Genomic DNA, 24,481 nt, shown 5'->3' with positions numbered 1-24,481 from the left:
CCCAAACACCAGTAGAGGAACAATGTCTTTGGAAACAAGCAAAACAAAAATGTAGCAGCATGTTCCCCAGCTAAGCAAGAAGAACAGAGATACAGATAATATGGACAGTGTAACAAGATGCAAGGAAGTATGAGAACAATAAAACTGGACAAAGGAGAAGGGGAGGTAGACAGTGAAAAAATAATCTTTAAGTGCAATTAATAAGTATATGAAAGAACATATACCATGTTGCAGAAATGAAAGTTAAAAACACACAAAATCTTTCCTCATGTAAGCAACTATCAGTATCTAACCATACCATCCTATTAATAGGAAAGAAGTCAATAATGAGACAATTTTATAACATATATACAAATTGGTATATAACAGCAATATAGTTAAGAATCTTTTCTTTTAAGGCATCTTTGACTTTAAAGGATTTTTTATTTCTTTTACTAAATCCAAATTTAAAGATGAACACCAGAAAATAAAAAAGCACTTTTACAAAAATGGACATATCAACCCATTCAAGTCAACATGGATGAAACATCAAGTATAACATCCATTAACTAAAAAAAACCACAAAACCAAACAAATCAGTACGTAAGGATATGTGAGCAATTTAATCACTTACGGGCTCTCCCCTATGTCCTTCTAGTCCTGGAGATCCAGGCTGTCCGACTTCTCCCTTTAAAACAAAAAAGACTGTTAAATACAATATTAAAAAAATAGTCCTTCCTTTGCATAATAAAAATAATTATTTCAAATAGTAAATCATTATTTTTAATGTAAGTAAAATGTAAAACCAATACACATTGTCAAGACTTCATCAAAGAAACATCTCTTAAAAACAGTTTCAAAGACAGTAGGAAGTGTTGTCAATCTGATATTCCCTCATGCTGTGCCCAACAGACAGCTTTCAAACAGTTTGCCAAAAGATACGAGAGAGAGAGAATTGTCTTTTGAATCAGAACAGCAATTACTGGTTGAAGAAGCGCATAAAAGAGTAACAAACTGCTATTGTCTAATTGTTAGCACAACAGTCTGAAAATTATTTCAAAGCACTCCAGAATACAGCACTACCAGATATGATCAAATCTTTATGTCCTTACTTAAAATATGTACGATACCAAAAATATTCTGAAAATTTGAAGAATAATTCCAGAAATAAAAGCACGTGAAACAAATGCAAAGATCAATTTACATATATATGTGTATATATATAAAATAATCTCATAATAATTAACTTAAAATTACAAAAACTGGACTTGAAGTAACAATGGGTAGCATCTGGGTTTCAAGCCATGCTTTTTTCCACATTCTTTCCCAGAATGAATATTGTAAGAAAACAGGAAAGCTCCAGCAGAAATTTCCTTCAAAGACAGCTTGTTTGTTACTGGTCTGAATTTGATTAGAGACCCAGAATGAAGCAATGTTTTATAGCAAGCAGATGGTGAAGTTAAACTGACAAAATGTTTGAATGAAGAATATGGCTTCTGTTAACTATTATAAAATGAATAAAAACCAATGAATATGTTATATTTTTGTACTACAATAATTAAATTAATAAAATAGTCAAGAAAATGTCTTTCAGTTTAAATGTACACAGGTTCACAAAACAATATACTGAATTATCTGTATATTGTTTACAAGTATAAAAACAGACCAAAATATTCTCCAAATTCATGCTTTATCAACATAATACTTCACTCTAAAGGGCCACCAGTGACAGTTAAAATTTTATGTTAAACAACTGTGACTACTACCTGTCCATGTTATCAAATACCAGAGAGGAAAAAAAATCTAATAACTAATTATTTTTTCTAGTTTCTATAGTACCAGAGAAGGAATTTCTCCACCAACGTAGCAGAGATATCTGTGTATGTGTATATATGTGTGTATATATACATATATAAAATAAGGCAGGATTCATTCGAAATAAATTCATGTAGGTAACCAAGCTCCTATCACAGCCAACAGAAGTCTAGTCAAGAAAATTGATGGAAGCTTGAGATTCAGCTGACCAGCCACCAGGAGCTCAATTTCATTGCCTGCACGTAGACATTTGGTCATATTCGAGATACCCAAGGGTGTCTTGTCTGGGTTCCTACTCCCACTCCAGAAAGGCACTGGCTTTCCATAGGACTTATGTCATATTTGTCAGATCCCTTAGGATGCTTTGGACATGACTGCATCTCAAATACACCAGACGCTTTTATGTAGGCAACTAAACTGGCACCTACAAGTCTGCTTTCTTTGAGCTGAATTGCTCTCCAGACTCCACTGGCATTACTGGTTAGACCTCCCTTGACGTTAACGGCAACATAGATAGCTACTGTGTCCATAGACACAAACTTAGCTGAGGGTTTTAAGAATGTCTGTTAAACTGCCTTTGCCTGACATATTTGCAAGTGTCAGAGATACATGCTCTTGTAGATACATAATGAGAATTTGTAGGCAGGTATCAATGAGATTTGAAGATCAAAATGAAGTGAATGTAGGAGTATTTAAAACTAAACCAAGTAACAAATAAAGAAGAAGTCCTTCAGTATCATAGAAAGAATCTGCTGCTGGTTGCTGAAGTTAACTTCAGAAAAATGAGCAATAAGAAAATATTTTTTTTCCATAATTAAGATTTACAACTTCTTTTACCAACGTATTTTAAGGAAGTAAACTTAAGGGCAGTTAAAAAAAAGCAGTACACCAATCTGACATAAAAGAAAGTTATTCCATTACCTTTTAGCACAGTCTAACTAGGCCTTCCAAAGAGAACAAATAAAATAGGAAATATTGAGTTTACCTACCGTAAAAGTTAAATTTTATATGTACTTTTTAAAGGCAGTTATTTTAGATGTATTCTCCTAATAAATTTTCGAATTGCAGGATGCTTAGATATACATTGAAGTTGGGCAATTTTTAGAATAACAGTGCTGTAGTGTTGTATGAAAGTGATAACTCGCCCCTTTAACTTCAAATTAAGTCACCTACATGTGTTTTTCTACCTGAAGTTGTCTAGAGATACGTTAGGGATCTAAGATCCCATTACAGTGAACAGGGGCTTGATTCAGTTACTTAATCACAAATGTCTGGTGCTATTTGAGGTGCTCTAGGGCAGCCAAGTCTTCCACATTGGGCTGGCAGGTACCACCTACAGGCGACCTGTGTCCTTCTGAAATGGCACTTCCAGGTCGCCTGGGATACCCTAAAACAGCAAATAGGACTGCAAACTTATGAGTGATCTCACAAAAGTTATAGCAGTTAACAGTCAGCAGCTGAATGACTTTAGAGGCTCCATTTATTACATTTATTAAGAGCTTGATTCAGTTGTCAACACATAGACACATAGAGCCATTTCCTGCTGCAAATAAGGGCGAAAAATTTTTCACCATGAAGACACTCAAGGATGGAACAAGCTGCCCAGTTGTGCAGTCTCCATCCTTGGAGGTTGTCAAGACCCAGCTGAGCAACTTGGTATGGATTCAGTGCTGTCCCATTTGTGAGCAGGAGGCTGGTCCAGAAGATGCCCCAATCAATGTCCCCTCCAGCCTGAGCGAGCCTGGGATCCTGCTGGATCCACCTTGTTGGCAGCTGCTGTGTGGAAGGGTTTAGGTCTCTCACAGGTTTTGTGTCATATCTCCCCACTACAGCAGATGTCACAGATATGCCATGGTATCCCCAACTGCTCTAGACAAGCATGGTCACAAAACAGAAGAAAGACCCAGATGTCCAATTACAGTAACAGGAATTTAGACAAATGCACTTAAAAGTACACTTGCATTTTTGGACACTGAAGGACCATTAACCTTGAGCAGTCCTAGATCACATTATTATTATTATTATTAAGAAAAATATTAAGGAACAAAGCTGCTTTTAAAAAGCTTATTTAGATCAATTCAACTGAACATTTACCTCACATATTAATAAAAAACTTTTCCTGTGAACTTAAAAGAGATACTGCTAAAGTCCGTCTTTTCACAAATTGGAACAGGGCAAGCAATAACCAGGTAAACAAAACGTCCAGTGAGCTCACAGACTGCAATACATTATAGAAATACCAGATCCTGTAGTCTTTTTTAGAGTAGACTGATACTTAGTCCACTTGAAAAACTGGTCTAAATTAAATATAAAGGGCACTGCACAGTGAAGAGAATACGAACATAAACATGAATCCAATGCTGAAAGTGTTTTCCCCTAACTTTCATCCAGCTCCCTTCAAAAACAATAATGATAATTAGATTACCTCCTTCTTAACTGTATACAACAGGTATGTTCTGCAGTGTATGCTTGTATATAAATTTCATTAACAGATTCACAGAGTTAGAGAAACACAAACAGGATAAGGGAGATGAAGCATAAACAATCTCTGGTGATCACTAATACATAATATCTTAACAAAAGCTTTGCCCCTGCTCACAAATCAACTGAAATCAAGGAAGTCTGCCCATTGACTGCAGTAAACTTTGGTATTTCCCAGTAACACACATTATTGTAATTTCCAGTAATTCTCCACTGAATAAACTGGGTATATTAGACCAATACTAATGCTGTTGAAGACTTCGGCAAGATATGAATATACATTTGCACATACCTTGAAACCAGGACTTCCTGGTAATCCATCTTTCCCGCTTCTGCCAGGGTCTCCCTGTGGCAACGGTTAACAGTCATCAGTAGGAGAATTAACAAGCAAAAGTTAAAAGCAAATTGTCTTCACGAAACTTACAGATCGCCCAGGCATTCCTGGAAACCCCGTATCACCTTTCTCTCCTTTTGAACCCTGAGAAATAAAGCGAGTGAAAAGTAATTAGTGCTCAATGTTTATGCTGCAAATTCAGTGTATTTAACCTATAATTCATGTATGTTACTTCTTATTTTGAAAATGTATGGAAGATCTGTTTCCTTCTTAACACAGGCAGTGGTCAATTAATAACTACCCCCTGTTACGGAAACATAAATATGCTCTAAAATAGAGAACACAGACCCTCTTTTCAAATTGCTTAAAACTCTAAACCTATAAATAAATGAAGAAAATATGACAGGTGAAAATGTAACTGTTAACACTGGATGACCAAAATATGTCCTCTGAAATATAAATATTTACATGCAAGCACACCCTGATTCATATAAATTACAGATTAAAACAACATCTCTCTTCCAGGCCGCTATCAGTCTGTCTCACTCCATTCGTGCGCTCCTCTCCTCACTCCCCTTACCCCTCTCCCTCTCTCCCTTCTGGTTACACGGTTCAGGTAAATTTCTATGTATTAAAAAGCACAGACTTCTTTGCAATATAATTATTACATATACCCCATATTAAAGGCATAGACATATTTGCAAAAAATATCTTTATATGCATTTTGTGTTATGTTAAAGTTAAATACATCGATCCACTAACAGCAGGATGACGAGTTCTCAAAATATCCAAGTAAGCAGAGCATGAGTTTAAGATTACTAGACGTAAGTATGTCCAGTAACTTCAGTGGAAATTTTTCTGAGTTAGGACTGCAGAACTAAATTCTCTGTGAATACACCTATTACAGAAATATAAATGATATTGTATTGGGTGCAGGTGCCAGGCGCTGGCAGCGGGGGCTGCAGGGCGGCCCCTGTGAGGAGAGGCCGGGGCTGCCCCGTGCCGGACACAGCCGGTTCCAGCCGGCTCCAACCCACCCACCGCAGGGCACGGCTGAGCCCCGCAGCCACGGTGGTGGCGCCTCGGGGGAAATATATTTAAGAATGATGGTTGAGAGGGTCCCTTGGGAGACGGTCCTGAAGGGCAAAGGGGTCCAGGAAGGCTGGACCTTCTTCAAGAAGGAAATCTTGAAGGCGCAGGAGCAGGCAGTGCCCATGTGCCATAAGAAGAGACGGCGGGGAAGACGACCGGCCTGGCTGAACAAGGAGCTTATGCTGAGGCTCGGGGAAAAAAAGAGAACTTACCACCTCTGGAAGAAGGGGCAGGCAAGTGAAGAAGAATACAAGGACCTCGTTAGGTCATGCAGAGAGGGAATTAGAAAGGCAAAAGCCCAGCTAGAGCTCAACCTGGCCACGGTCGTGAGGGACAACAAAAAAAGCTTCTATAAATACATTAACAACAAAAAGAGAGCCAAGGAGGATCTCCATCCTCTACTGGATGCGGCGGGGAACATTGTCACGAAGGATGAGGAAAAGGCTGAGGTACTTAATGCCTTCTTTGCCTCAGTCTTTAACAGCCACACCAGGTATCCTCAGGGTATCCATCTCCCTGAGCTGGATGACAGGGATGGAGAGCAAAATAGGCTCCCCATGATCCCGGAGGAAGCAGTTAACAACCTGCTATGCCACCTGGACACTCATAAGTCTATGGGGCCTGATGGCATCCACCCAAGGGTGCTGAGGGAGCTGGCGGAGGAGCTTGCCAAGCCGCTCTCCATCATTTATCAACAGTCCTGGTCAACGGGGGAGGTCCCAGACGACTGGAGGCTTGCCAACGTGACACCCATCTACAAGAAGGGTCGGAAGGAGGATCCGGGGAACTACAGGCCTGTCAGCCTGACCTCGGTGCCGGGGAAGGTTATGGAGAGGCTCATCTTGAGGGCGCTCACGGGACACGTGCAGGATAACCAAGGGATCAGGCCCAGCCAGCACGGGTTCATGAAAGGCAGGTCCTGCTTGACCAACCTGATCTCCTTCTATGACCAGGTGACCCGCCTAGTGGATGAGGGAAAGGCTGTGGATGTTGTCTACCTGGACTTCAGCAAAGCCTCTGACACTGTTCCCCACAGTATTCTCCCTCTGCAGAGGGATCTGGACAGGCTGGATCGATGGGCTGAGGCCAACCGGATGAAGTTCAAAAAGGCCAAGTGCCGGGTTCTACACTTTGGCCACAACAACCCCATGCAACGCTACAGGCTTGGGGACGAGTGGCTGGAAAGCTCCCCCACAGAAAAGGACCTGGGGGTGTTGGTTGACAGCCGGCTGAAAATGAGCCAGCAGTGTGCCCAGGTGGCCAAGAAGGCCAACGGCATCCTGGCCTATATCAGAAATAGTGTGGCCAGCAGGAGTAGGGAGGTGATCGTGCCCCTGTACTCGGCGCTGGTGAGGCCGCACCTCGAATACTGTGTTGGGCCCCTCACTACAAGAAGGACATTGAGGTGCTGGAGTGTGTCCAGAGAAGGGCGACAAAGCTGGTGAGGGGTCTGGAGCACAAGTCTGATGAGGAGCGGCTGAGGGAGCTGGGGTTGTTCAGTCTGGAGCAGAGGAGGCTGAGGGGAGACCTCATCGCTCTCTACAGTTACCTGAAAGGGGGTTGCAGAGAGGTGGGTGTTGGCCTCTTCTCCTAAGTGACTAGTGACAGGACTAGAGGAAATGGCCTCAAGTCGCGCCAGGGGAGGTTCAGGCTGGATATTAGGAAAAAGTTCTTTACTGAGAGAGTAGTGAAACATTGGAATAGGCTGCCCAGGGAGGTGGTAGAGTCACCCTCCCTGGAGGTATTCAAGGAGCGTGTGGATGTGGCATTGTGGGATGTGGCTTGATGGGCATGGTGCTGTGTGGTGTTGGGTGGGTTGGTTTTTGGTGTGTTGTGTTTTTTGGGTTTGGTTTGGTTTGTTTGTTTTTTTTTTTAGGTTGGACTTGATGATCTTACAGGTCTTTTCGAACCTTAGTGATTCTGTGATTCTGTGATTCTGTGAAAGGGCAAAAACATGACACAGGCAAAGTCAGAAGTGAGGGAAAAAGTGAGACAAACAACTCTGCAGACACCAAGGTCAGTGAAGACGGAGGGGAGGAGGTGCTCCAGGCACTGGAGCAAAGATTCTCCTGCAGCCTGTGGAAAGGACCATGGTGGAGCTGTGGTAGCCAAGCTGCAGCCCATGGAGACCCCATGCAGGAGCAGGTTTATCCTGAAGGACTGCAGCCTGTGGGAGGGACCAACGCTGGAGCAGGGGATAAGTGTGAGGAGGAAGGAGAGCAGAGAGGAACTGTTATGGACTGACCACCCCACCTTGCTCCCCATTCACTCCATGACAGAGTGAAGTTGAGCCTGGGAAAAAGCAGGGTGGGGGGAAGGTGTTTTAGTTTTTGTCTTTGTTTCTCACTATCCAAACCTATTTTAGTTGACAATAAATTCAATTAATTTTCCCCAAGTCGAGTCTGTTTTGCCCATGACAGTAATTGGTAGGTGATCTCACTGTCATTATCTGGACCCACAAGCTTTTCCATCTTATTTTTTCCCCCTGTACTGTTGAGGAGGGGGTATGACAGAGTGGCTGTGGGTGCATCAGGCAGCCAGCCAAGGTCACCCCACTGCAGATAACAATAACATTTTGCTTTATTTTATGATTATAAATTCACTTGCCTTTTTTCCATATATTCCTGGCACTCCTTGATCTCCTTTAGGACCCCTTTCTCCCTAGACAAAATGTGTGTCAGTAAGTTAATTTTTAAAATAGAAGTAGTTATACACAGATATATATATATATAAAGTATATATGTATAGCAGACAAATGAAGCAGGCAAAGAGCTCCATCTGATATAAAAAAATATGCTCAAGACAGTAAATGCAAATCTTGAATTTTCCAAGCTCTCCTAGGGGAGAAGCCCAGAATGTCCAACACTGCTGGTGAGACAATCCACAGCTTGCAGGCTTAATGCTTCTATTTTCAATGGAAGGCACTTCAAGTTTCTGGTCACTTCAATATAGGTAGGTACCTAAGTGAAAATTCAGCTCTTTGAAAGTGCTGCACTCTTCTGAAGACCTTATTTGAAAAGTTTAAAACACAATTTTGGCAAAACTATGACATAAATTCAGCTGAATACTAACACAGAAGGGCAAAAGATACGGTTGATGATGTTTTAGGGAACATAAACATGAAATAAACTCATTGGGTTAGATCAGAACTATCCTTCAAAATGCTGTCACTCAAATTGAATGACTTCAAGAAAACGATATAATTATTTTTATTTTTTTGACACATTATTTGTGATAAAGAAGGTTCTAAGTAGTAGTAAAATCAAAGTTCAAAGTAATTAATACAGAATCCCATAGAACAGAACAAAAATGAAAAAAACAGGCAGCTTGCATTGCTCAATATGTATGTAATGAAGTCCCATGGCATATATCTTCCTTCAATTTCAGCATCATATCTATTCATGTTATGAGGTTCATCAAATGCACTGACATAATATTGTATATAAACTTATTTTTTCTTTAAATTAAACGATAGGCAAGCTGAAACACATGAACATTGTAATAAGAAATACGTAATTTCAACCTTTGGTGCTGGCATCCCATGTAATCCAGGAAAACCAGGTAGTCCACGGTCACCCTAAAAGAGCAAACATATTTTAAATCCTTATATCTAAAATAGTAGTAATATACTATAATGACATTCATATTTTCGATGTTCAACAAATAGTGGAAAGACAATACATATCACCATATCAACTAGATAACATCAGTATGCTGACTGGTAGTGAGTTTGTTGATCTTTAAACACGATTCAATACATAAAAGAAAAAAATTAAACACTACATTTTTTAGAATAAACTTTACTGTAATATCTCAATAAAGCTTATGGATGTTCAAAAGTAGCAGTTCAGCTTTGATGAGGAAAAAAGGCTTTGAAAAGAGCTTTGAGAATCTCTGTAGGAGCTGTGATATGTCTACCATCCATTCCTAACTCCCAAAGAACAAGGAAATTCCCTAAATCTGGGATGGCTTTGCTCCTACCTCTTACTGAGAATATCAAAGAACTAGTGACCTTATCAAATTTCTCACCAGCTTACTCTGGATAAGTAAAGTATTAAAAAATAAGGTATTAGGTACTTTCTCTAAAAAATAAACAAAATAAAACCAAAATACACTGATAAAACAACCTTCATACTTTGATAAGTGAGTTCTCATTTCAGTGGAAGAAAGAATCCACTTTGGTAAAAGCAGCTGGCAATTGAATACATAAGCCAAAACGTCAGTTCTTTTTATTGTCCTCACAGGTGTCAGATATCAGGAATCCCAAAACTTTTGCTATTGGTACTGACGATATTTATCTGACAATTTGTCTGCAAGCTCTCTTGAGCGATTACAACAAAAGACTAAATATTAACTTGGCACTACCTGACTTGGAACAATAAAACCAAGCTTAGTTGCTTGTTTCAGTAGACTGGATCTACTTCACTCAGGACAAAGACCCAAACACCAAATCATTTTTGGACTATCACAATTTTTCCTCTCTGTTGATACCTGTATTTATATTGAGCAATGTATTTCAATTTGTTTCATATATTTCCATCATAAAGGAGGAATAGTAAATTATGCTCAGGAAGTTATTGTATGTAATATTTAAAGTTCTAAGATAAAGGGTAAAAGAAAATATGTCTCAGTGCTATTTATCAGAACCATTCATGTCTAAGCAGATTTGGAGAAGTCTGTCACATATTCACAGAAGACAGGAAAATGACCACAGGAATGATAGCTTGTGGGTTAATGCTATCAAAGTATCGTTCAACAAATAAGTATTGAAAACAGGCAATGGAATGGAGTCCAAAAAATCAGCAAAGCTTATAAAAGAAACACTTCATGCATCCATTGCTTCTTTAATGAGAAAGAATGGAGCCTCGATTTCTGCTCTGAAGTGGTGATTCAATTATTGGATAAACTAAAACACTCGTCAATGGAAACAGTTTTAAATTAGTTGCTATAGAAACTTTACAAGTAATGGGTTGAAATTAAGAGATTAAAATTTGGGCTGAATCATCAGGAAATAAAAATTCAAATGGCAAGACCTATTTTACAATGGAAGAAGTTTTCTAAAACAGCGGTGGAAGCCCTATTTCTTGGCTCATTTTAAACAAGGCTGGACTGAGCATTAGGAAATATTCTATCTGTCACAACCCTGCACTGCCAGGAGAACAGAGTTTTTCATCATCAGTATCTTACTTTCTGCACATGGCCCAATACTGAATGATCAATTAGATTAACATCTAAGATCAATTAGATTAAGATGCCTAAAGCACAGAACACCTAAGCACATTTTTCAGCTCTAATCATTCATTTGAGAATTCTGTTGAACAGTGATGAATTTAAGGACCTGCTATAAATATTAGGAACTTTAGAAGAAGGAAATTCTACAGCAAAATCTGTTTGGAAAACAAGTGTTTGTTTTACAAAACAGGCTTTGAAGTTTTAATAAACCAAAAACAAAATACATTTTTATCACAATGAACTTAGAACTTTTCTAAACATAGGGCAAAAGTGTGAGAGAAGGGTGGACACAGATATTTACATATCAATGAGACTTGCCAATAGCTAGTTTATTCACTGTGTATACAGGAGATCCAGATGCAAGTTTACCCTGTTTACCAGAAGGGAGTTATATATAAGCTTCCACATCTGTCTGCAGCTCCAAGCTACTGGCTACACCTCAGCTAGAATTTTTCCACAAAAAGCTTTGGTTTCAATTAGCCAGTGTTTTCTGATAAAAAGTGCCAATTCCTACCTAGCTCATCTGAATGCTCACTTAAAGAGAAAAAGGGTGAAAAGAGATAGAAAGAAACCATTCTGACAGACGTCTGTATCATGCTCCCAGGTACCCATATTTAGATACGCTTTCTAAATATAAATAATTCAGTGCAATAAAGGTGTTACTGGAGTGCTAAAGCCTGTATAAACTTTATTAAATAAAGCAGACCAGATTCAGAATTGAAGTAACATTCTAAATTTAGGATTCTTATTCCTTCTTTATTACCTTTTTAGTAAACAATTCTCACAGAAGCCTCAAGTGAAAATACTGATACTATTAACTGTACAACCAAAAATGCTAAATGGTAAGAGTAAAATCTTTTTATCTATTACTTTTTTTTTTTTTTTTATTTTACCTTAGCCCCATCTTTCCCCGCCTCTCCCTTGATACCCGGTAAGCCACGTGGTCCCTAAGAGAGAAAAAATTAAAACCAGCTCAAATACTAATACAATCTGATACAGAATGAGACACAGAGATGTAATACAACATGACCCAGGGACTGATGTGTCAGCTGGCTGATTACAACATTTTGGTAACTGGATACAAATGCAGAACCAAGCATGAAATGTATCCAGCATGTATGAATATGGCACACTACCATCATAACCCATGACTGGGGAACACCAAAACAATTCTTTGCTCTAACCAAGGACAACCCCAGGAAAAAAGGACATCACACAGCCTGTACTAGTCCAGAGATGTCCCCTTCCTTTCAAATGTCCATCAGACAGCCTTCACATATGCCATGTTGCAGGCTTGCTCTTGGCCCCAGCACACTCTCAGATATTTAATTCAATAAATTAATAAGTCCTCAACTATCCAACCAGACTGGATCATGCCACAAGTGAAATACAGCTCTGGTTTCCAATAACTGTCCCAGTAAGGGATACTAAATTAATACAATGAAGAAAGAAAAAGAATTCTCCAACATTCTGGGCTTTATCTGAAACCTTCTTTTGGACATGTGAATTGTAGGTAATCAATAACCATGACAAAGCTTCAGATCACTGTTACTGATTCATAGAAAAGTCGAAGGAACTACTGTTTGGCTTCTGGATCAGGACGAAAATGTCTAAGCCCCAGCTGAGTCCCACTCCTACAGGCCTTACCTAGCAATGATTGGATTTGCAGTCTGATTGTCAGCCTACTTACAAGCCCCAAAGCCATGTGAGTTCCAAAGAAATTCACCCAAGGATGGCCCCTGACTTCATGCCATCCCTTGAGCCCTTTTCATTGCCCACACCTCAGCTCTCAATGACAAACAATGGGTATCAGGAGAGACTTGGCAGGATTTGCCTCAGATTTTCAAATTCTAGGTATGAAACAGAAACTTACTTGAACCCCTGGAGTTCCTGGGATACCTGGAGTTCCTGACGATCCCTGATATCCCTAAGGAAAAGAAACCAAGACTTGCAACTTTTCGTAAGATATTTACAAATTTCCAAACACCTGCTTAAGGAAAAAACAATCCTCCTGGTTACTAGAGAACTGTTCACAACCCTGTCATTTTAGGTCACAATTTTCAGTAACTGCTATCACAATCATACATCTGAGATTTAGATTTCAGCTTTCAGAATCTTTCATCTCTGCATCCAAAATTCGCAGCCTCCAGACTTTATGCTAAACTCCGTTATTTTAGAATTGTTACATGAGAATGTAACAAATATACTGTTTTATTCCCCATTGGAAAAAAAAAAACAAAACAAACAACAACTTAACCCACATACGTAGACACTTCTTTTTCTCAAGAAAAATAGCTGAAAAATGCCGGGACTTTTAAAGGCTTATTTTCAGCTACAGGAATAAGCTTTAACAAACAAGTCATGTTCTAATAGATTATGCAGCTAGTTTTATAATAACTCTAAATAATAAAAATTCCATTCTCAATACTAAGCAAGTAAAAAATAATCTGAATGACTGAGACTACAAAAAGAAATACTAAATAATTAATGAGTTGCAAAGAGAATTTCAGAAATGCTTTACTAGAAATCAACATTGGCAGAACAAGAGAACCTTTACAGAACCCAAAATATATGCCTGAGGTGTTTTGGTGGATTGGTTTCAATGAGTACAGCAAAGATAGCCAGTTTTTATGAAAAATTAACAAGGGCTTTAGAAGAATCCTTTAACAGAGGCAAATAACTGAAAAAAGGGAATTTTTCCTAGCTCCATTAAAAACAAGTCATTTCAATGGACAGAATGAGCTACAAAGAGGTGGTTTTTTTGAGAAAACATACAAAACAAGAAGAGAAATTGTCCTATAAAACTCTGAGGCTATTTGGCTCAGACCTTTCAACAGGCAGCCCAAACTAAATTTGATAAATGCCATAAAATAGACTATCCAATTTCAAATACCCGGAATATGATCTTGATTTGAACTGAAAGAGCTAATAATCCTATTTCTAAATGAGTTTCAGTCTTAAAGACTTAGCACAAAATTCAATAGGAAGATTTCCACACTGGTAAAAAGGTGCTAATAGAACCTTCTCAATACAAGGAAGGCAACGTGTATGTCTGATTTCTTCTTTAAATCAGTCAGAGCTTCCTGGGAATAACAGAGCTAAAATTATTTGCTGGGTTAGATACAAGAGAGTACTTGCTGTGCCCTCTTCCCTAAAGACATTTGAGCAGATGCCCAACAAGCCAGCTGATAATGTTTAGTATAGAAGTAAACAGAATTCTAGGTCTCTGTCATACATGGATCCTTTATCAAGCACTTCACTTTTAGTGCTCAAGGCAGTTCTAGCAAAACCAGATTTAACTGTAAATGGTGTAGCATTCCCAGATTGCTTATAAGCCTCCCGGGAAGCTGAAACAATTCATCAAGCCAAAAAAATGCTTTTAAAAGTTTATCCTTTTATTTCTCCTTCAAAAAAAGCAAAAAGTTTGTATGACTTCCTGTAGGATATAGTTCTATATAAATAAAACTTTATTTCACATTTTAGATCTCTGAAATGCAATTTCCCTTCCTTTTCCTTCTATCTGAGTAGGGGAAGAAGCAGAGGAGGACAATTTCCTGGTTGAACTGAATTGCAAAATTCATTAGATGAATGGAGGATGACAGAATAGTTTTCAGCTTACAAAACTGCATATTTAGCTTAGAGCTAGATCTTGTAATGTGATTTCAGAGCAAATCAAACACATTGCCAGTGTGTTTGTTTAATGGAAAGCTGGAACAGAGAAGATTCAAAAGGAAATTCACAGAAAGTCACAAAAATGAGAATCACTGTCTGGTACAAATAACATAGCAATTGTTTGGAAAAGTTAAAAATACCCTCTATAAATTATAAAAACCAGCTTTCATAAAAACTGAGCATGTCTTTCTATCACTACTCCTTTTGCAGTACGGGTCATCAATCTATATGCTAATGCCTACAATTTTTTGCACTGAAGTCAGCTCAAGTCCTCTTTCCCTAACCTCAAAGCCCTCAATAGGAGTATGTATGTGACATACGTACGTATGCTTCAAGAACAGCTGTGCCATAGCTGTCATTTTATGTAAAAGGGACAGAGGTGAAAATCCCCTTTTCAATTGACACAGATGAGTTCAGGACGGAAGGTTCACTTTTGAAAGCACAAAATTTGTCACCAGAAAGAATTATTTTTATTTGGACTTGGTCTTCTCTTGTGAACTTTTCAAAAGACACACAAATGGTGTGAAAAGTATTATAGCTAACCCTGAATTTGACATTCAGTTTTGAATCCAGTTGCCTAAACATAGGCAGCTCCTGCCTTCTGAGATTCCCTGAACACCCACCCAGTGTTAGAAGATAGTGCCACAAAATATTTGGGAGGCATTCATCCCTTTGAAACAGCAGCGTGGGCAAGACAAAATACCTTACAACATAAGAATCCCATACCTCTTGGGGTATATTAGTTAAATATCTGTTGACTTATACAGGAATTTAGACACCCAGTGTCTCTGTACACATGTAAACATTAAACGTAGGTGTCTGAAACTGAATCCCACCTATAATGTTTCATCAACATTGTCAATCAGCACTATTCCACAGTGCTTTGTTTATATTCTCATTCATTATTTTACATCATTGCAACTGAAATCAGGATTGTACAAAATCTCCCTCTCAATTTGCTGTGGGTGGGAACAGTACTGACAAATTTCTAGCGCCTGAAAATCTGTAAAGGCAAAGTGATAAACAGCAAGATACTGAGATGCTCAATTTTGTATGAGATGGCTGGGTATTTAAAACAATCACAGATAAAATGTAACTTTGGAATTTTAAAAAAATAGCAATAATTTACAAATAATTCTAAGGGAAAAAGTTGAACAGACTTCTTAGGCCAAAGAACTTGCATGAAGGACACAGACAAATTAGCAATACTGTCATCGTCAGTGAATTAAAAGCCTTGCTGGAAAATGAAAGTTAGTTTACCTGTAGGGAAAAAATTGAGCAAGAAGGACATATGACAAATATTAATTCCAAAGAACTTTTAGGTGCAATAAAGGACAAAAGTTCAGATGGCTGTCACAGGTGTATCACATCAGACAAATATAAAATAAAAATAGAGGATGTACAGATAAGGCAATGAAACTGCACTGCACACTTCCTTATTGAAAAGCTTTTGGAGTCACTGAACAACATAAACGACAAAGGCATGACAACAGGACTACTTGGGAAAGACAAGGGAGAAGTAAACAAGCTCAATTTGGCTAGGAAATAACCAAGGATCAACAGTAATGGTCTAAAGATATTTAAGGACTGTAAACACTAAGTAAACAGAACTATTTAGGGTGATGTAACTAAGCATAATGGAATTCAACTGCAAAAGAAAAATTTAACTTGGTGTTAGGAAAACACCCTGACAGAGGGGTCTGTGGACCTCTTGTGGAAGTCTCTTGCAGAAAATCTTTAGTACATTTAAAGCACAATTACCTAAAGCATTAAAAGAGAAGTTTTCAAACCCTTTTCATAAAATACATTACATCTTAAAGGACAGAAATTCTTATAGCTATTCAGACATGCATCCACGCCTACACTCAAATTCGCAGTCATGCTATGACCTTCTCCCTCACTGGCAATATCAGTAACTAAAATCCTGTGAGGCAACAGAAATGTTAGAAAGTACTTGATGTATTTGAATTAAGTGTTTTAACCTTAATCTGAGTTGTTGTTTATCATCAAAAGTTTTTGCCTCAGGTCCTTCCTCCTCCTTTTCTCAAGGAGCTTTTTTTCCCACCCCACCCCCAAAAACCTTCTCTAACACCTCACTACACCTGTACTCATCAGTCTACTGCTTCTCTTTTTCCTGCCCCTTTGGACATGTGAATCAGTCAGGTGGTCCTCTCCAGCAGGTCTGTTTCAGGCCTGTGCCTTACTCCTTTCTCTGGGCCTTTCTTAAGCAGTGGTTAACTCAGGAGCTCAAAACAACTGTCATCTCCTCTCTCCTCCATCTGTTAAATAGCACGGCCCTGCAGAAGGACTTCTCATGGCATCTGCTTCCACAGGCTACCAGAACTGTCTCTGCAGTGAAGACCCTCTATCTACACATACCAAAACATGAAAATGAAGGGCAGATCCAGCATTAGATCACAAAGGTAACTATATGCAGCTTTTACCCTCCAACATAAATTTGGGGGTGACTCCTGATCAAAGATTTGTAATCACATGAACATTATTATGGGAAAAGTACAGAAAATAGTTTTCATTGCCTTGTCTGTTGCCTTTTTTTGCTTTGTTTTGTTTGGGCCTGTTTAATTTTTTCTCCATTTGATTACACTTCTTTCCATTGGCTACTCCATCATCTGCCAAGGCTTTCATAGCTCACAGTTGCTAGTAGTATATTTTACCTAAGCATGATGTTCTGGGCTCAAATACCACAGAGGAAAAAAAAAATCCATCAAAATTATTAAATAAAAGGTCAGTAAATAAAAGGTAGTACAGCTGTAATAATGTTCTACAGTTTTTTAAAAGGAAATATTGGAATGATCATAAACTACTTATTATGTGAGGCTTTTGATACCTTATGAACTCTGTATCTGGGTATATTGGTAAAGTCAGTTTCACCAGATTATTTTTAAACTGCTTATTGCTTGTGGACACTGTAAAGACAAGGCAAATGATTCCAAAATTTCATGAATGAAACTAGATGTTCAAGGAACTAGGTGTTCAAGGAACGTGTGGATGAGGCATTGTGGGACATGGTTTAATGGGCATGGTGGTGTTGGTTGATGGTTGGACTTGATCATCTTACAGGTCTTTTCCAACCTTAGTGATTCTGTGATTCTGTGATAGATGGAACACTCGAAAATTGTCCAGATTTGCCACCTGTGTGGTTCAAAGTTCAAAATTGACAAATGAGTGTATTTTTTCATTTCTTTCAGCAGACCAATAACCTATCATCTCTATTAACCACAAGTGATCACTGCATAGACTCTGTTCATTTATTTTTCCCCTTAACTTGAGTTTTTCCCCAGTACGTATAAAGTATCCTTTGGAATAAAAAATGCCTTTGTGACCGCAGTCAGGCTGCTGAGCATTCTCAGGACCAGCAACCACTCCAGCTACTACTTTCTGATGAATAATGCCCATTAACATGAGTTCTAGTTGAGATTCAAATACTATTTTTACCCTTGTGCTTATTTACTATTGCTATTTCTCCTGACAAGACAATTTAATCATTTCAGGTCCCAAATGACATTTTTGATTGAAAAAAATGTGTTTTCATTACTTATTATGTTTCTCACTTTTGTGCTTTTCTCCAGTTACTTCAATTGATCTTTTCTGTATGTATCGGAGCATGGAAAATAAACAGAGGTGGCAATTAAAGGAAAAAAAAAAAAGAACCTATAAACAAAACTACAAAAACAATTAAAGAATGATTGAAAATTAGTCATATTTATGTTCACTTCCCCAAATATCACAGCAAACAATTTTACTGGGTAACACCAGGTGAACAATTATTTTCTAGTAATATTGAATAAATTAATGGGAATTGTTTTGAATTTTTCTGGACTAAAACTAACTTTAAGTATTACAACAATCTAGCCAGCCCACAAACAATAAACTAAATTTTCTTTGATGTTTTACTTTAAAAATCAGTTACATATAGCAATATAAATGCATGCCTAAAACCTTTCTCAGAGGAAGAAACATTTTGTTGACCAGTTATACCGTTCCAAGAAAATGAATACCAGATAGGCAAACTGGAATAACTTTAGAGAAGAACATAAAAATGTGTTTGGGAACAGAAAAGACTGACTTTCCAGAAAAAGCTTTTCATGCAAAAGCCATCTGATTAAACAACACTGACTACACAACTACCTGTAACCTATTGTGCTGTCTGAATTAAGAGGTTGCTTTTCAGAGTTCCCCAGGGGACACAGCTAAGAAGATTCATATGAACAAAGTTATCTCCAAACAAGGAAAATCACTGACAGCACAGAAAACATGCAAGTTGTATTAGCAAATAAATAAGTAAAACAGAAAGAAAAAGACAGAAAGAGGAATCTGTTTTCCTGCACAGTGTATCTAAAGGGTCTCCCATCGTTCATGGCTAAAAGCTAGCCTGGAAAGCACTCAAGAATCTACTGTAAGGAACAATAATGTACTGGCCAGAGCTGCAAATGATCTAATAGGTTTGCAATTATGTCCTTACAAAGAACAAGTGTAAAAAGCTACATCTGATTTTTAAAAAAAATTAGTTGGTTAATAAAGCTATAGGATTTAACTGTGAGCACTTCAAATAATATATGAACTTCAATTCAGCAAAATGGTAAAATTTCTCTGTTAGCCGGGCTTTTTGATTCTCTTCTCATTGTCTGAGATACTTTTGTTAATCTTTTTTATGTTCAGAGAATGCCCATCTATGCACATTATGACTCACTCACAGGAAAAAAAAACATAACTGCCAGATTACAAAGTTGCAGAAAGATGACAGTATCAATTTATTTCTCCTTCATGATTCACACTGTTACAAATTTCAGCGCTTATGTGAAGATATATAGCATTAAAGTGGAAACCTGTTAATAAACGTATAAAAAAGTCACACAGAATCACAGAATCACTAAGGTTGGAAAAGACCTGTAAGATCATCAAGTCCAACCATCAACCAACAAACACGACCATGCCCATTAAACCATGTCCCACAATGAGTCATAACAAATTGTTTCTAAAACAATACTGTTGCAGCTGACTGGACATTTTGGAAATAAAATCTTAATCTATTTTTTAAAATAGAGAATGGAAACTGTTAGTTCCCTACCAATATCCAGTCCATTCTGGCTTCACTAAAGCTTACACAACATCACTTTATTTTTCAGAATATCAGAGTTAGCTGGATTAAAGACAGCTCTGCTATGCTTATCCATACTGCAAGTCTACTTCTAGCAATCGGCATGGTCAAACTGTGATGGACACCTTCTCCCATGCAACTCCAGGCTGAGACAGTTTGTATACCTGTCTTTGCACAGGAGAACAGGACTGCTCTTCAGTAGCTTAAGCACCATCAATAATCAACTGAAAAGTTATTCTGATTAGATCGCACTTCCCCAGCTCAGATTCCACCCATTCCTATTTTAAAGCCTGTATTTTCATGATTGTCTGGAACCAAAACGTAGTATTTTACAGCACTGATAATTTCAATTCAGATTGTTTTCTCTACTCCTACTTCCAAAAACCTTTGAAGATAATTGCTATCAAAAGCTGTTTAAGACAAAAGCAAAAGTATAAAAATGTTTTTGTATCACAGGAAAAGTGAGGATCTTTGCTTGTGGAACTACTGAAAAATTCATATACTCACTGCTCTCCTGGGCCATCAGGGCTACCATGGCCAGGTTTCAAGATACCAAGTCCCATATTTTAAAACAGAGGAATTTCCAATTTTTAGAAACAATTGCATTTCTTGTTTTCAGTGTCTATTTTTTCCCTCTCAAACTAACTCTGCTTCCAAAAGGAATCACCACAGTTAAATAAACCAGCTGCTATCCCTAAGAAAAGGCCAACACATAACTAAGCAACAAAATAGGAGAAATGTGAACATTTTATAACATGTAGCATGGAGCTTTCTGTTTGTAACTGGTAATATTTATTACCTTTACAGCATACACACTTCCAAGTAAATATCAATCTCACTGTCTCTCTCTTCAGCCGACATAGAAATGAAATGTATTACCAGTATTAAAAATTCTTAACAAAAATAGAATGTTAGGTGTTTTTATGAAGCCATCAAAGTTGGTGGGCAGTGCGTCTTTAGTAGGAATAACATGCTAGAGGTACAAAAATTGATAAGCAAGGGCAGATTTGGGAAAGCCTTGTGATCAGTTACAATATCCTCATGGATCTTTCCACAGGAGAGAAAAATTACTAAAAAAGTGAAGTTGAAAAGTCCCATCCAGCCCTTTGTTGTCATTCTCTGAAGTGTCTCTAGTTTGTCAAGTGTGGACTAAAATGGCCCAAAATAACTTAATATCCCTTCTAAGTCTCAACCAAACCCATAGACTATTAGTTCCCCAGTCCATAATCCAACATTTCTTTCATAAATGATTTTGTCGTCTCTGCATTCATCCAGTTATATTTTCTAATGTTTTGGGACTTCTTCTTGTATTTTTATTCTCAGTAGTATTTGGGACTCCTCCCTAATTATATTTTCTATGGATTTCAAGACATGATGCTTACCTTCTCTTCTACTTCACCATGGAGATTTCAAAACACTACAACCTAAGGACTCAACCATAAAATTTAGTCCTCACAATAAGAATGAAAAGCCACATTGAATTAACAATTTCTAGTACGTGCATGCACTTTTCTCTTCCTGGTTTTGCTATCCAAGCACAGAAATTATCCTCTTTTCAGAAGCAAATTATTTTTAATGTTCCCAACTGCCTTTTACCTTTTCTTCTTTTTTTTTTTTTTTAAATATATAAATAAAATAGCTTCTAATGAATAGTAAGCAACATTAGAGGCTACATTCTTAGAAAAGAAACATGGGTGGTCAAGTCTCCCAGCTTTTGGCCTGCCTTCTCTTAACACACCAGAGGCACATGCACACCACCACTTTGGCGATACAGAGACTGCAGGCTGTTAACAAAACCTTACTCAACAAAGAAGCTTGGCTTTCAATTAAATTCAGAGATCTAATACATTTTTTAATGAAACCTTAGGCTATTTTTATATATTTATTGGCTTTTATTACAATTTTATTAACTAAAAAATATTAACCATGAAGACCAGATGAGACATTGCCAAATCTGTCCTTCTTGTTTTAGGGACATATGTTATTCACCTACTTTCGTCCAGTCTTTACCATCCATACTAATGGAATACCAGCTTAAAAAGTAAAATCTAGGGTAAGAAAGAGAAAAATACAGGTATTTTTATGATGTATGTTTTAACACATAATGTTTAGAACTGCGAAGTATCTGTATTTTTAACATTGTATATGCTTATCTACATACTTTGATGGACTACTGGAGGCGGCCTAAAAAGAAATTAAATGAATCAAGCTTAAAAATGAGAAGCAATCCCTAAAACAAAATAGACAGGATTTTAGCTGCCCTAAAGTACTTTCTAATGCAAAAATTCTTAAGCAGTAAAGATCAAAGGTCAGAAGGTGAGAACTGCTGCACATTGATGCAAAGACCAACAGGAGCAAGCACTCATAGCCTGTGCTCTGCTTTACAACAGTGCCTAACTTGTGCTACCATATTTAAAATATTTTAGCTTGAAACAAAAATACTATGATTAACTTACTCATAGAATTGTTACATTCAGATAGTGCTTAAGTGACATTCACAGTTTCAAAGAATGGAGACAAAATCATCTAAATTTAAAAATCTGATCTCAGTGGTACATGTTTTTTTCCCTGTTAGTTTTGCATTTACAATATATGACTAAGTTTTTAGTACTCACAGGCTTACCATCTGGACCAGGCTGACCAGGATAACCATGATTCCCGGGCTGCCCAGGGTCACCCTGTGGAGAAGCAATATATTAACACACAAAAGATATGAAAGGGCATTTTAAAATTAGTCCAGAGCAACCTTAGCCCCAATACATTCTGCAAAACAGTGGCTGCAAGCGCAGATACCTGCTGTTGAGGAGTAATTCCTACAAGAAAAAAGAACTGATCTTATAACCCTCTCCCTGGGAAAATTCTCCCTAACTTCTTGTGCAGGACTTGGAGAAGTGAGCCCATGCTCAGTTACAGCACAAGTTTGGCCCATCATCTCAAATGCTTTCAAGCTTTTTAACATCTTAATCAATAGAAACAAAAACACTTTTCACCAAATAGATGAAAAAAATCTTTCTTTATTAAAACCTTGTTAATCTAGTAGTCCTACTCTGAAGAAACTCTCACCTGCTTTGTCTGAGTCTAGTTCTTAAAGCAAAAGCACTGGAAAGGCAGGAGTCAGGATTAAAACCTGCTAAATACTAAACTCCTCTTCACACACTTAATGCTGTCTAAAAAAGAAATTCTTTTAGATTTCTTCTTATAAGGCCCTTGCAATTATTTTGATAACCTCTGTTATGACCATGTTAAGGGAAAAGTCAGTTCCCCAGGCTTGTTTATGGTAAGAAAGCAGGAACTTAACTTCCTACTCAATATATCTTCCTAGTCTATTAAAGTTCTCTGTTTATTTTACTAATGGACTTGATCTGAGCCCAGCAAAATCCAATAAGACTTGATCTATAAAAACATTTTACTTCTACAGGAGCATTAAGCAGGTACCGCTTACTTCAGCCTGAACCATCAACAAATCTGCGGGTCAGTTACAACTGCAGAATTGTTGTAAACGGGGAGGACATTAGGAGGGAAATAGGAAACGAGCTTTCAATGTGCCTGTGAAAAAACATCTTTTCACATATAAACCACAGAAATGTAATGCTGAACTAAATGGGACAGGATATAGAATAACATCTCTTTAGAAAAGTGTAACAGTTATAATTTTCTAAATTAGTAACAGGTTATCCAGAACTATTATGTCCAAATTAAGAAGTTCAGGTTTGAGATTTGAGCAAAAATAAATTTGCTTTCAAATATATTATCTAAACTAGGAAATTTTATGTCTTTAACTTGAAAAGGTTAAAATATCAGTTACCTGTATTTTTAAATTGTTTTAATTTAATTAATTTTATTCTACTCCATTAATATCACAAACACACAAATTAAGTTTAAATTTATACAGTTCCAAAGTCCACTGTTCAAAAGTTATGAAATACTGTAACTAAGATAACCTATACAACTTTAAATTGGCTTCCTTTTCACTCTTTCTGCAGTCTTTTGTGTTAGGCACCATCTTGTCACCTGTATTATTCAGTTATTCCTAAACAATTATTATACTGCAATGCAATTGAAAGATTGCACATGAAGCAGGGATCTAAATAAAATTGTATAGGTCACCCTAATTCTGACATTTCATACTCCTTCATGCTTTACAGGATGTAGCTTTCAATTTTTTTTAAATGATAAATACTTTCTTCTCTCTCTCTTCTTTCTCTAATATGCTAAAGAGGAAAAAAAAGGTAAAAGACCACAAATATTCTATTACATGAAATAATAATGATCTCCGTCTTGTGGGTTCCAATTCCCTGATTAGAAACCCTTACCATTGTAGCAAAAAGCCCTTTGACTTGAGGTAGCTGCAGCAGACTGTTAAGCCCTTATATAATGAGAGTAGAGTCTTTTTAATAATTTGCTTAATGAAAGACAAGCAGTTTGGGGTTTTCTTGTCTATTCTTATAAGGCAAGCTAGTAACTCTGGCAGGACTGCTTAGCACAGTTATTGAGAAAGGTACTACAGCAAAATACTAGGGATTTGAGTTTGCCATGTTAGACACTTGAGACTCAAGTCTGGTTCTCATTTTAACCCTTCACCAACACTGAAGGGAGGTCATCGGAATAGCTAAGGTGGAACTCTCCCAATAAGCATCTAGTCCATTCTTTAACAAAGAAGGAAAAAAACCTCTCCATTAGAAGACTTTTATGAGCAAACCATTTCATTCTCAATTAAGATCATTTGCTGAAGAGTAGCAAGGAAACACAATTTTACA

General features: G+C 37.5%; 1 protein-coding gene across 2 annotated transcripts in view; it reads right to left on the bottom strand.

The window, feature by feature from the left end:
• Nucleotides 1-24,481, bottom strand: part of COL21A1 (collagen type XXI alpha 1 chain) — an 85,833-nt gene that overhangs the window by 44,781 nt on the left and 16,571 nt on the right. For both annotated transcript variants that reach the window (XM_059834881.1, XM_059834874.1), the window contains 8 exons: nucleotides 22,340-22,402; nucleotides 12,807-12,860; nucleotides 11,827-11,880; nucleotides 9,225-9,278; nucleotides 8,309-8,362; nucleotides 4,700-4,753; nucleotides 4,568-4,621; nucleotides 614-667 (listed from right to left, as the gene is read on the bottom strand). In XM_059834881.1, coding sequence (XP_059690864.1) covers nucleotides 614-667; nucleotides 4,568-4,621; nucleotides 4,700-4,753; nucleotides 8,309-8,362; nucleotides 9,225-9,278; nucleotides 11,827-11,880; nucleotides 12,807-12,860; nucleotides 22,340-22,402 — 441 coding nt within the window. The remainder of the gene's footprint in view (nucleotides 1-613; nucleotides 668-4,567; nucleotides 4,622-4,699; nucleotides 4,754-8,308; nucleotides 8,363-9,224; nucleotides 9,279-11,826; nucleotides 11,881-12,806; nucleotides 12,861-22,339; nucleotides 22,403-24,481) is intronic.

The sequence above is a fragment of the Gavia stellata genome, chromosome 2, assembly GCF_030936135.1.
Source record: "Gavia stellata isolate bGavSte3 chromosome 2, bGavSte3.hap2, whole genome shotgun sequence".
In the NCBI taxonomy this organism is placed as follows: Eukaryota; Metazoa; Chordata; class Aves; order Gaviiformes; family Gaviidae; genus Gavia; species Gavia stellata.
Note: the sequence above shows the minus strand (reverse complement) of the source record. Positions and strands in the feature narration are given on the sequence as shown.